Source organism: Sceloporus undulatus, chromosome 5 (genome assembly GCF_019175285.1).
Source record: "Sceloporus undulatus isolate JIND9_A2432 ecotype Alabama chromosome 5, SceUnd_v1.1, whole genome shotgun sequence".
NCBI classification, from domain to species: domain Eukaryota; kingdom Metazoa; phylum Chordata; class Lepidosauria; order Squamata; family Phrynosomatidae; genus Sceloporus; species Sceloporus undulatus.
The window spans coordinates 98,955,509-98,969,759 of NC_056526.1; the positions used below are offsets into that span (position 1 = coordinate 98,955,509).

The 14,251-nt window shown below is 38.6% G+C and overlaps 1 protein-coding gene across 1 annotated transcript in view; it reads right to left on the reverse strand.

Annotated features, from left to right (window-relative positions):
- HTT (huntingtin) overlaps positions 1 to 14,251 on the reverse strand; it is a 182,077-nt gene that overhangs the window by 131,222 nt on the left and 36,604 nt on the right. Inside the window, exons 14-23 of the mRNA XM_042469645.1 lie at positions 11,672 to 11,795; positions 11,387 to 11,499; positions 10,214 to 10,325; positions 8,028 to 8,168; positions 6,804 to 6,962; positions 6,620 to 6,717; positions 4,365 to 4,504; positions 4,171 to 4,234; positions 3,391 to 3,491; positions 1,061 to 1,207 (exon numbers count right to left, since the gene is read on the reverse strand). Of these exons, the coding sequence (XP_042325579.1) occupies positions 1,061 to 1,207; positions 3,391 to 3,491; positions 4,171 to 4,234; positions 4,365 to 4,504; positions 6,620 to 6,717; positions 6,804 to 6,962; positions 8,028 to 8,168; positions 10,214 to 10,325; positions 11,387 to 11,499; positions 11,672 to 11,795 (1,199 nt within the window). The remainder of the gene's footprint in view (positions 1 to 1,060; positions 1,208 to 3,390; positions 3,492 to 4,170; positions 4,235 to 4,364; positions 4,505 to 6,619; positions 6,718 to 6,803; positions 6,963 to 8,027; positions 8,169 to 10,213; positions 10,326 to 11,386; positions 11,500 to 11,671; positions 11,796 to 14,251) is intronic.

The window sequence follows — 14,251 nt, forward strand, 5'->3', positions numbered from 1 at the left end:
ACTACTTTTCAATAAAAAATTTGATTGCTTTGGAGTGAGGCGAGTCTGGCTACATTCATGAAACTGCATCTGTATTTGCAAAGAAAACAAAGGGGAAAATGAAGGTGCATTAGAAAAACCTCCTTCTTTAATCTTTACGTATTTTCTGGCTAATGGGATTCCTGAGTCCAGAATCCTTGTGAGAGCCAGTTCTCTAGAACAGTGTGGGGAACCTTTTTTACATCAAGAGGTATGTTTCCTTTAAAGTAATGTTTCTGGGGGAGCCTGCTGTCAGTGAGAAGCAAGGCTTGCCTCACTTATTTTATGTTAGTATATCTCCCCATTCTATGTAAAGATTAAAGAAGGAGGCTTTTCCTAATACACCTTTATTTTCCCTTTGTTCAGATGATTTATATGACAATACTGAGAAGAATATCCATTTGGATGTAATTTTTGACCCAGCCCTGCTTAACTTCCAGAAATCAAATCTTTATCCTGGATAAGTAGGAGGAAGGACTAGGAAGAGTACAGAGAAAGAGGTGGGTTTCAATAAACCTTAGGTGAGACCAGCTTTATCTACACTTCTTTATATCATGGCGACAATAGTTAACTTCTAAGTCTAAGGATTTTTTCCTTAGAACAGAAACAACATGAGGGGAGCTCTTCTTGTTCAGTATCTTCTTCAGATATTGTTTTTGCAAAATGCAACATGAAAGCCTATATCCAATTCTGGGACATAGGACTGATTCATTTTTACTGTTACCTCGCCTTACTTGTGTTCTAGACTGAAAGTTAAAAAGACTAAACAAGCTATAATCAAGCCCAAAGTTCAACTAAAAAAAATTCCTTACTTTTTGAAAAGTAATCCATACCATGAAAAAAATTCTCTACATCTATAAGAAAGTGACTTAATCTCCATCGCAGTACAGATATTTAATCAATAATCTTAATGAGGTGAAAGCCACAGTATGCAAAATTAAAACTGTTTTTCATAATTCAAAGAAATGAGGTACAGATTAATGTTTAGAATTTTTTTGCCTAAAAACACGTGAATCAAAGACCCAACAAACTATAACTCTACCTGGTTATAGTGCTTACTGCAAACTGAGAAGCAGGTTGAGTTTCATGCATTAGCAGCTTTAGGTAGACACTACTTTGGTCCCTTGCTACTGCTACTACTGGATCAGCTTGTCCTTGGTCACAATTATAAAACAGCTTTGGAACAAGCCTGAAATGAAGAGAAAGTCAAGCTATAATACAGCTATAATACACCCCTCTAATGTAGAAGAAAACAGTGCAATTTAGATCATATGCAGTCTCTTCAGTTTTCAAGATACAAATGTACTTGGATTTAATACAATAGATAACCACTAATTTTTATCTTTAATAAGCTTACCAACATTGTGAATCTTTAATATTTTAGATTTCAACTTATACAGCATTACATAACTGTGATCAAAATTTAAACCATGTTCATTAAAATATATATGAACTATAGGGCAAATTAATTCTGGAGCTCTATTACATAATAAACAATAAACAAGCATAGATGAATCACATCTACTCCAGCACTTCTTCAGAAAATCACATTTTTTCAACAAATGCCTTTCCTGCTTGGTACCTCCCTAAGCAAAGAATACTCTTGGCTAGTAAATATCACCACTAGCTTCCCAAGCAATTGTTTTTAAGGGCCCTCCAGCACAGAATGTGGAAACAATTGACCCCAAGATTAATATACTAAGGACTCCAAATGGATTCCATTTTCAGAGGTTAATATTTCTGTGTCACCTTCCAAAGAGACAAACCATTCTGCCAAACATGCCTCTCAATTTTTGAACTTTGATAACAGTGATATTCCAAAAATGTTACAGGTTGAATATCCTTTATCTAGAATTCCAAAATTCAAAATACTCCAAAATTGTCCACATGTGCAACTGAGATAGTGACACAATTGCTTTCTAATTATTCACTGCATACACACTTAGTTTCATGCTCAAAATTATTATAAATATTATGTAAATATAAAATTACCTTCAGGCTATGTTTATAAGGCACATATGAAAAATAAAGCACTTTTTGCATGTTTTAATTGTATTTTCCTTTTAAATAATGAGACACTTTGAGTCCCAATTTTGAGAAGAAAGCAGGATATAAAGAGGAGGAAGAGGAGGTGGTCCCATCTCCAAGACAATTCATTATGTATATACAAATATTCCAAAATACAAAAAAACTGAAATCCAAAACACTTCTGGTACCAAGCATTTTGTACCAATGTTTTCATACCAACTTATAAAATCAGGTCACAGTGAAGACCAAATATATTCTTATACTCAGTCATTCTAATGCCTTTAATTTGAATTTTATATTATTAGTTAGTGAGTGCTACACACTACCCACACTTTTATTATTTTTTATGGAGGTTTTGTCTTAGAAACACAAACTGCTCCGAAATCAAATTGTGTCAGTAGAAATAGCAACTACATTTCAATTATTATTCTATATTCTATAATTAATATTCTATTGTTTATATTTTTTATTACTTTTATATATTTATTGTATTATTTTTATTGATGTAATCCTGCCTCAATCCGCAGGGAGAGGCAGGAAATATAAATAAAATGTATTATTATACCACTTATCGGTGCACTTATGCACTCCCTAAGTGATTTACAATGTGTAAGCTAATTACTCCCAACAAGCTGGGTGCTAATTTTAGCGACCTTGGAAGAATGCAAGGCTGAATGGACTCTGGAGCCCTGTCACATTTCGATATCTCCATATACTGTAATATAGTATAATAATTCTAACATTCTGGAATTACACTGTTCCTCACATTTAAGTTCCAAGGTGAGCATAGCTATTTCTGGAAAAGTGCTCTCTCTCGCTCTGTGTGTGTATGTGTTTGCTTTTCTCCTTCCATTATATATGTTACAGCAGGGGTAGGCAACCCTTTTGAGCCGGGGGCCGGGTTGCTGTCCCTCAGACAACTGGGGGGCCGAAGCCAAAAAAATAAATAATTAAATAATTTTTTAAAAATAAATAAATAAATAAATAAACCGGGACAAATGTACGACAAAAATTTCAAATGGAGGGCACTTTTTAAATAAAAAATGGAGGACACGCGAAAAAATTTGCTGATTTTTTTAAAAAATGTTAAGATAAATGCATGTTTCTGAGGCTTCTATAGACAATTGCCCCACCATGCCCCTCGCGCGACACGCCAAAGGCCCCGTCGGCAATCGGCGGCAGGACCAGGCTGGGGCCGGTCCCAAGGCCTCGCCGGGCCGCATCCAGCCCGCGGGCCGCAGGTTGCCTACCCCTGTGTTACAGTGACACCCTCTACTCTAGCAATTAGAGGTTTTCTAAATATTATTAAATGAGTTTATTATAATTCTTCATTTTAACCAATACCTTACTAAAGTAGCAGCAGCAACATGCCTCACTCTGGGATCTTCATCTCCAAGCAGGGAAATGACAACATTGTTGAGTACACGATCCTGAAGTTTTAACAACTATGGGAATAGAATAATACACAGACTGATCAACAAACGCCATTTATTTCTGAGTTGTTTACAAGTATAATAATGTTACAATTAGAACTTCTAGGTTGATAAAAGTAAGAAAATTGACAGCATGTGAAATTACCAGAAAAAAGGGTTTTATTCCATTTTCAAAATATTTATACGTGTATTTATAGATAAATTTTCACATGAAAGACCAATTAGAAAATGGAATACAATAATCTAAAATGGTTTTTTTTTAAATGATAACTGAAATCAATCTGCTAAAAATGGGCTTACTTTCTCTCAACACAATATAGGCGCGGTACAGAGCACCAAAAAGAGACGCTGGGGAGGTGCCTCTCTTTGCTCCGCAGCAGCGCCGCAACAACCAAATTGTGTGACGCTGCTGCACAGCAAAAAAGGAATGCGCTGCAAACCACCAGAGATGGCACAATGGCGTCTCAGCTGCGCAGGGCTGTTTGGACGCTGTGCTGCTGCAACGTCATAGCTTGTGCGCCGTGTAGATGGTGCTGCACAGCTGCAATGTCCTCATCACGTGCTAGGGTTGCAGGGTGTGTGAATGCGCCACCCCAAAGCAACCCTAGCATGTCGCCATGATGCCGCAAAGGGCCCGTCTGTCCAGGGCCATAGTAACTATAAAAGGGAAGCACTGAATAAAATTACTCACTCCAGTATAATGATGAGCACCTCTGTGCAAGCTGTCGGCCCTTCTTTCCAAAAAACTGATTAGCCTAAAGATAGATGAAGACCATATTATGATTACTTGCTAAAATCAATCAATCCTGGTAGGGCATTTATAATATTTAAAGGAAAACAGTGTGCTTAATGGTAAGAATAAATTTTTGAAATAAGAACACTCACCGAAAATCGACCTCAGCAAAAGTTTCTAACAGCTCAGTTCTAACAAGCCAATAGGAACTATTCCTTAATGTAAGAAGGTCAACCATTAATTTTATACCCAAGGCACTATAGCTGCTACTGCATAAACTCGTGATGCAATGCTAAAAAGTAAAGAAGAGACTTTAATTGTTTTAAACAATATAATTCAATTAAGTTACTAGTACTTGTTAACTTAGCATTTGTATAACATTTTTATTTGGAGAGTATGACTATTATGATCAATGGTATAGTGGCTATGACCCTGGAGATCAGAGTTTGAATCGCCACTCAGCCATGGAAACCTACTGGCTGAGCTTGGGCAAGCCACATTTGCTCAGCCCTCAGACCCTGTGATAGCCTTAGTCATAGGTCGGAAATGACCTGATGGCACACAACAACAAATTTAGGAAATAAAATTATATTGGACTAAGTTATTTATAAATCAAACATATTATCATGATTGGACTATGGGAGACCAGGGTTCAAATCCTTGCCCAGTCATGGCAACCCACTGGGATAACTTGGACAAGTCATATACTCTCTCTGCCATGAGGAAGGCAATGGCACCCCCCCCCCCGAATAAATCTTGCCAAAATAAGAAATTGAGTTGCCATAACTCAAAGTCAACCTGAAAACACATAATAACAACTACATGGGACTACCTGCACCATCCTTCCTATTCCAAACTACCAGTGCACTAAAGATTAGTTGATGTATTTATATCTGCCTCTTCATCTTCATCATCATCTTGCTAGGGGCTTAAACTGTAGGAAAGTGGATTTCCTTTGAATATTAGAAGAAACATATTAACTGCAATAGTAAGCTGACAACAGAACCAGTAACCTGTCTCGCTTCTTCACTGTGTTTACGCAAAAGCTGGACAGCTGTCTTTTGGAACTGATCTAGTTCTAGATTTCCTGCTCTGAGCAGCATGTCTCACTACATGGGCTACAAAGCTTCTTTTAATGCTATTCTCTTCTCTTATACAAATAATGGCAGAGAAAAGTGCATGTGCACACAAAGAGATGCATGTGAAACATCGAGATTCACAACAGGCCTCTCAGCATACCTGTAAACTCAGAGATTTATCCTGCCTGGCAATAATATTTGCCTGTAAAGAAACAAGTCCAGTTCCTGGGCAGCAGCAAATGTGGCATGCCATTCACCAAACCCTGGTGGTCATGTGTCTTAATAGTATGAAAATGTAACAGGACTACCCCAAAATGATCTACATACTTGGACTATTTCTCAGCTACACAGAAGTATATAAACTCCTATTATTAAAATGAAAATATTTTAATGACCTCACTGTTACCAGTTGTACACATATCCATCATAGGCCAATGGATTGAACAACAATCCCTCAGCATTAGCTGAGGAGCCTCCTGCACACATCTACAAATACAGAAGACCCAGTGGAGGGAGAATAATTTCCAGAAGGGCAAACAACAAAATGATGCCAGAAAACACACACAACAGGCCAATAGATTGAGCAACAGTCCCTCAGCATTAGCTATTGAATCCTATCTCAGATGCCACTGGAATAATGTCACCCTGGTAGCCCCATCCCTGTGAGATAACTGAGAAAATACTACTTCATACTACCAGAGGCCAATCCAAGCTATCGATCTTCTTTGTCTTTAAGTTTTATTGTCATATTACACTACTGCATTTATTAATTTAATTTCTATGCCACCTTTCTCCCTGCATGCCAATTACTTGCAGATCTACAACTTTCCTTTCCCAACATTTACTTATTTATGAACGCTGTATATTACATATCCCATTCCAATATCCAGTGTGCCACAATTTTCCAAATAAGGGCAGCAAAGACAAAACCAATACATTTGTGGCACATTAGAGATTAATACATTTTACTTGCCATAAGCATACAAATAAAGTGAGCAGGATTTTTTAAGCATTTTTGATAATGTTACCCAAATAAGGATAAATTTAAACTGAAGATGATTTTCATGTCACTTCTTTTTGGAAAAAACAATTTCTTGGCCTCAAGAGGGCCAAAACTGTAGAGCAATTACCCCCTGGAGATATTGGGGAGGTGGGGCTTTGAAGCAAAAATATAAAATTAAAAAATCCCTTTACTATTCCTTAGGATTCAGCTCTGTAAGGCCTCCTGAACAATCATTGTAATCCACTAATCACCAATAGTTGTAAACTCCATCATGAGTATACATGCTCCACATTAAATGTAGTATTTCAGATAGTATTCTGCTTACCCTGACAGCTGTACAAGCCAGTTTACACGTAACTGAAGATTCATCTTTCAGAGTTCTTTGTAACAAAGGTATACAGTCAACCAGTGAAAATTTATTTCCTGGGAATAAGAGAAAGCAAACATAATGAAACAACAAAACGTTATTACACAAAATTCAGCTATCTACAGATTAATTACACTGTTACCTGTTGAAACTCTTATGCTTGCTAGCCAATTTTCCACATCAAAGCGAGATTTAGTGAGAATAGAATAAACTATCGTTCCACATAAAATGGCTGTTGCTCCTCTAATCTGGGGATCTCCATGGTCAATATAATTCACAATATCTTTTACAAACTCCTCTTCTAAGAAAAACAGGAACAGAAAATAAATAATTATGCATTGTTGTCTTCTAATTCTTGACATTGTAATAATGCCTATAAAATCAGCTGTAAACGTCTTCTAATTGAAAGCCAAACACACATGACTTAAAAGTGAAGCATAGAAGTAACTACAAAGTGGATATTTCAGATTCATGTTTCCTAACTAATATAACCTCACCAATCCAACACAACAACCATCTCCATCAGGGCTAGCCTCAAGAAGAAGAGCCCTCCTGCCATGGCAACTGTCATCTTCTGGCCTGGAAGGGAGTGAAAAGGCTGGCCCATCTCCATCAAGGCTAGCCTCACGAAGAAGAGTGTATTTTTATTTTTATGTATTTTATATTTATGTATTTTTATTGCTGTAACCTGCCTGGATTACTTGTGATTGGGCGGGCTATATTATTATTATTATCATCATCATCATCATCATCATCATCATCATCATCATCATCATCACTATTCAACCATTTGTTTTAAAATTCCAATGGATCTGACACAAAAAAGCCCACTTATGTGTAATTCCAAGTAATACATGAAGTTGAGATTGAGCATGAAGCAGCCATTCTCCTAAACTATCTAGGAAAATCTATACTATTCTATTACTAGGAGGGGTGATGGTAATCAATTGTCACTGCATGATATTTAGCAGAGTTTCCTATCTTTCACTGTATGTAGCAGGAAAACTAAAGGGGTTTTAACGAGCCTAATTCTCAGTCATAAATAGGTGACTGAGTTCATCATAAATATGTAACAATCACACTCCTACATCAAAGTATAATCTATGGCATGTAGGCTAAACCTTCTTCATGACATATAAACTATGTTCAACCTGTGTGTCATACATATCCCTCTGAGTACTAAAGCATGCTCTTTTTCTGCTGGAAGAAAGAGCAAATGACCAATAGTGACACTTTTGCTATAGCTACTGAATATACTGTTAATTCATTATAGGCAAGATATCTGATAATTTCTGAAGCAATCAGAAAGAAAAAATAGATGTTTTCCCACAAAATAAATAGTACAGTAATTTATAGATCAACATACCACACTCTTCTTTGTTGGTTTCAGAAGGCATTTTATATAGTTTGCTGAAGAAAGCTTCAGGATGCAGTGCAACGGCTGCACCTATACAGCTTATTGCTAAAGCTTTCACACTGACTCTTACATCTTTATCTGGCACCAATGCTAAATAAAAAAGATAAACAAAAATTTAACAAACTATAGTTCATTTCATTATGCAATGTAAAATGCCTACACTTTTAATTCATAATTATTATAATACTTTTAATTCAACTTGGATAACAAAAACTGCATTAATTAAATTTTAGAAGTGTAAAAACAGATATACAGTGCAAGAAATAATATTAAAAGTAAGTATAGGGCCGAGATAGACAGGCGGAAAAACGCCGCCTCTTTTTGCTGCATAGTGTTGCCGCAACAACCAAACAGCAAGGCAGACCGCTGCTGAGCAAAAAAGGAGCTGCCTAGAGCAGCTCCTTTTTGCAACGTCGTTAAGAGCTGCATTGCAGCCCTTACGACAACGCTTCCTGGAAGAGACATGTGGGCGCTCAGACCATGTATCCATGTGTCAAAACAAAATCCTTAATTTTAGTCCCCAAACTTGACATAAATGTATTCATGAAGTTGGCACATACATGAGCTGTGGCAAGTCACTGGCATTGAGGACTTTCCCCAACAGCTAATCAGAGTCAGGCTGGCTGCAAAGGTGGGGTGACTATAAAAGTGGAGGAGCGAGTGAAAAGAGTGAAGAGCATGTGAGTTGAGAGTTTTAAGAGCCAGTTCAGAGTGGCTCATACCTGCCCTATTCTGTGGAATGTTAATTCTGATTTGAGCCAGATATTCACAAGATTCATAGTCCTGATGTAGGGACATTATAAGGCAGGGGTAGGCAAGCTTTTTGAGCCGGGGGCCGGGTTGCTGTCCCTCAGACAACTGGGGGGCCGAAGCCAAAAATTAAATAATTTTTTTTTAAAAAAAATTAATTAAATAAATAAACCGAGACCAATGTAGGACAAAATTTTCAAATGGACAACATTTTTTTTAAATAAATGGAGGACACGCAAAAAATTTGCTGATTTTAAAAAAAATGTTAATATAAATGCATGTTTTGGAGGCTTCTATAGACAATTGCCCCCCTTGCTTGCCGCTTGCCCCCCCTTGCCCGCCTCCTCCTGATAGGCCAAAGGCCCCATGCCCTCACACGAGAGGCCAAAGGCTCCGGCGGCAATCGGCAGCAGGACCGGGCGGGGGCCAGTCCCAAGGCCTTGCCGGGCCGCATCCGGCCCGCGGGCCGCAGGTTGCCTACCCCTGTTATAAGGACTTAATTAGAACACAGGTTAAAGTTGAAACAAAGTCAGTGAGGGAACTGGAAAGAGAAATAGTTGGTAACAAGTGAAGAGCTGTACATAATGTAATTTGCGAAATTGTAAAAAGATACAAACTTAAGATCTGACTGTAAATAAAGTTTATATTCCTTCTTGTTTACAGAAGAGCGACTCTAAATTAAGCTATAATCAAACATATCTTAATCACACTACCAAAATAATAAAACACATATAAAATAAGGACTCTGGGAACCCATCCCTAAGTCACTTATTAAGAGAGTGTAGTAGAGAAAGAATTGGGGCCAGTAGCAAGACCAAGGATTAAAGAGATGTTTCTGGGTTAAAGGGAAAACCTCAGACCATTGTAAGGAAAGAAGAAGCCTGTGGTCATCGTTACATATATGGTATTTCAGCTCTAGTGTTATGAGAGAGCAAGAAAAGCTTCATTCAAGTCACCTTTTCCATGCCATGCACAATTTTATACTCCTCTCTTCTCAACCATAACATTAAATCTATCCTATATCCCAGCTGCAGCAGAATATAGCATCAGCCCTCATTAAAACATTACTTTACAATGTCATTGTAAAATTTGTATTCAAAAGTAAATTGCACTGTATTCAACAAGACCCACTCCCATGTTATGGGAATATACCTTAGTATATTCTTAGACCAAGGATGTGCAACTGAAGGCCACAGTTGACTCTTCCCGTCTTAGACAAGGTATCCATTTAAGTCCTTTGCAATTTAGAATTTTAACAACATCCAAATTTAAACTTTTAAACACAAAATAAAATGAAACAGATGTTAATTATATTAAGAGGAATCAAACATTAAAATATTGATTTTTAATTTATTTTAAAATATGTCCAGCTGCTTTTAACTTACCTCCTTTCTCCCCGGTAAGCAGAAAAGAAGCTGACAGAAGACGTACACAGTGAACTAGTGGAGCAGCATTTTCATCCGTATAACTCCCTATATCTCCTTTAATTCTGGAGAGCTGTATTTTTAAAAAAAAAAAAAGTAAAAAGAAATTGTAACAATGATTGTCATCAAATGTAACTTCTAAGCAGTACTGGGATCCCAGAATCTTTGACTATTTTAAGACCAAGGTGGAGAAGCTCCTTCCACCAGAGCAGATCTTCACACTCCTGTTGCCAACCCACCATCAAATTTGATCCCACATCACCAATATTTGATAACAGCAAAAATTTGGGAGCTCTCAGCAGAGTGCAAAAATTTAGTGGAATCATGTAGCACTAATGCTATGTGTTGCACAGACTTCTTTTAAGACAAACCTGGGTTGAAAGAAATCAATTGCACCATCTTTTCAAAGTACATTTTGAGAATTCCAAAATATTTCTCCCCTATATTCTAATCAGTATTAAAAAAAATTAAATGGTTTGTGAAAATGGCTTCTCCACAGAAGACAACAGAAATATTCTTAGTATAAATTTTTGTTCTCAGCATAACTGAGTGCATACTGCATGTCAGGATAGGGCCTTCTCTCGAAGGAATTAGACACGAGTCCACTTCTAATTTTGTCACCCCAGCATAAAGAATCATCTTCCGCCCCAGATTGGCAAAGGAAGATTGTCCCTCAATCCCTTTCTGAAACTGGTCTGTCAGTTAATTTAACTGGTATCGATATAAAAATGCAAAATCTGTTAATAATGTACTACTTTAAGAAATTTGTGGGAGATAAAAGACTATTCAAATAGTTAGAATATTGGGAGGGTATTCCTATATCTAGTGAAACCATAAACTATTATTTATATAGAACGCCAAAAAGATAGAATACTCTCAATGATGGCCATAGAGTAGAAATTCACAGTAAGAAAATATTTTCTCCTCTGCTTCCTGGAGGATCTTCTTCACCATGAGATGTATTAAACCAATGACATTAGTAGGGGGGCTTCCATATAGGCAAGCCAGGTAAGTGAAGAGTGCAATTTGAACAAGCTCAAAACCTCTGATATTATCCTGCCTTTCATGTTTGTTCACACAATTCATCACAGTTATTAACCAAATATAACCAATGAATGAGAGCAACAGTCTTACTTTATTTTCATGATCACCAAGCTCTGTTTCTTCTTTTGTTGTAAATTTATCCATGCTGCTGGTAGAAGGCTGCCTGCTATGACCCATGCTTTTTAATAAATGGGATTGAAGGGCTTCAGGAAAAAAAAGTAAAGTACAGGTCATTGTTGATTTAACTTGCATCATGCATTTAAAAATGTTTGTTTTTATTAGATTTAAATATCAGTAATGTAGTTGTAAATGGTCATTAGTTCAATCACTACTATTTTCACATAGACACACACACCCCTTTATTTACCCACATACCAAGACATGAACTTCTTGGATCAACCATCATCTCATCTTGGAGTACGTTTGCAGTTTCATCCTCCTCATCTTGCAACTGTCCAATCTGCATTCCAGAATACTGGTTTTCAGCACCTTCTATAATCTGAATTATACATGCAGAACAATTAATATTGACAGTACAATTTAATCTTAAAACTTAATGTGTTATATGTACATTTTTAAAAAATAAAAAGATAGTGTTGTTGAGACGTAAGAGGGGAAAATATGATTAAAAGAGCTCCTTCCCAGAAAGTCATTATTGTAAAAAAAAAAAAAATTAAAAAAAATTCTGGCTGTATGTAGTCAAATCAGCCAAAGTATTTCCAAGCAAGTACAGTGGGCCCTCCTTATCTGTGGACTTGCCATCGATGAATGGCAAGCCCATGGGGGGGGGGGGCGGAGGAAGAGGAGGAGGAGAAAGGTGTGGCATGGCATGAGGCAGAAGGAAAAGGAAGAAGAGGAGGAGGAGGAAGCAGCAGCATGGAAGAGGTGAAGGTGGTGACTGGAAGAGGAGAAGGAGGCAGTGGAGGGGAAGAGGAGGCAGCTCCTCTCAAGTGCCATTGTCTTTAATGGTGGTGCAGCCGTGTGGCCACACACCAATGAAATCAAAGGGACTTCCAGGAGGCTGTAGAGCAGTGGTTCCCAACCTGTGGTCGGTACCCCTTTGGGGGTTGCAAGACCCTTTCACAGGGGTCACCTAGGACCATTGCACTCTAGACTCTAGAGCTTGTTCTTTGGCCACATCCTCCACACTTTCCCTGGAAGACCCTCTATGCTGTGGTCCCTAGGTGTCTGTCCTCCTTTGAGGCAAGCAAGGGCCTCTCCTGCTGCTGCAGCGGCAGGATGCCCCTGTCTCCATGGGGCAGCAGAGGATTCTTCTTCTCCTTCCCTTGCCCTCAGGGCAGGCCCAGCAGTGGGGCAGTGTGTGTGTGTGTGTGTGTGTGTGAGAGAGAGAGAGAGAGAGAGAGAGAGAGACTAGAGCTGCCTCTCCAGAGGAAGACAGAAGGGACTCTTCGGGGCCATGAGACGAGAAGGAGGAAGAGGAAGAGGAGGAGGCAGTGTTGCCTGGGAGCAGAGCCTCTTGCCAGCCATTTGGGGCATGCGGTGGAAGGGAGGTGGCTGTGATGAGGAAAAGCAGAGGCCCCTCTGGATGGTCCTGGCCACTTCCCTCGGCTCCTTCCCTCCTCCTCTACCTCCAGAGCAGCCTCAACCCAGGCGAGATACTCATTCACTTCCTTGCTTTTATCTCTCTCTCACAAACATACACTGCACTTTGAGGCCGCGTTATCTGCCCTGGCTCAGTGCTCTGGAACTCTGGTGTTGGTAAGGCATTTAGCCTTCTCTGTCAGAGCACTCAGGTGCCACAATGAACTACAATTCCCAGGATTCCATAGCACTGAGCCCTGGCAGTCAAAGCAGTGTGTTTTGGACACAGACATTCTCCTTTTGTGAGTTAATGAATGAAACCAGTCCCTCCATTTTATATCGCTCTCACACATTGCAGGAATAATAACCCACTTTGAGACTGCTTTAATTCAATGCTAGGGAATCCTGGGAATGCTAGTGTTTAGGAGACATTGAGACTTCTCTGTCAGAGATGGCTCTAAGGCCACAATAGACTACAATTCCCAGGATTCCCCAGCACTGAGTGGCCTGAAACTGGATTGTTTCTGCAGTGTGGATGCACCTGGTGAGGAATTCTGGGCACTGCAGTTCAATTAAGTTTGGAAGGTTATGTGATTTCCTGTCAGAGATAGCTCTGGGGCCACAGTGTACTACAATTCTCCAGTGTAGATGCAGCCCAAGCCTTCTGCCTTTCTTCCACCCGAGATTTCAAAGCCCAGCTCTGGAACCACAACAAACTACAAATCCCAGGATTTCACAGGATGGAGCCATGACAGTGAAAGCAGTGTCAAACTGCTTTAATTCTGCAATGTGGCAGAAATGTGTAAATTTACAGCGCTTTATAAATAAAGGTTAATAATAATGTGGCAGAGTGTGCCTAATACAGTACTTAACATGGTGCCCCTCTTATATACTGAGTCTCGCAAGACTTTTTTGTTTAACAACTTATATCCAATAATTCCATTTCATGTCTCCTTTATTTAGTGGGATGGAATACAGACAAAACAAAGTAAATTTTAATTAATTGATTGATTAATATCCCACCTTTCTCCCAGTACAGAGACCAAGGCACAAACACAATACTGTACAATTCTTAAAAATCCTCTTAATACAAAAGTTAAAAAAACAACTAAACCAACTTTAATTTAAAAGAGGTCTATCATAGTGTAGTGGTTTGAGTGTTGGATTAGGAGTCTGAGAGACCAGAGTTAGAATCCCCACTCAACCATGCAAACCCACTTGATGACCTTGGGCAAATCACACTCTCTCAGCCTCGAAAGATGACAATGCCAAACCTCCTCTGGATGAATCATGGCAAGCAAATCCTGTGATAGGTTGTCTTTGGGGTCTGCCATATATCAGAAATGACTTGAAGGCACAGAAGCACAAAGTGGAACAGGACTGGACCCAGAAGATTCTGGAAGGCTGTGAGAA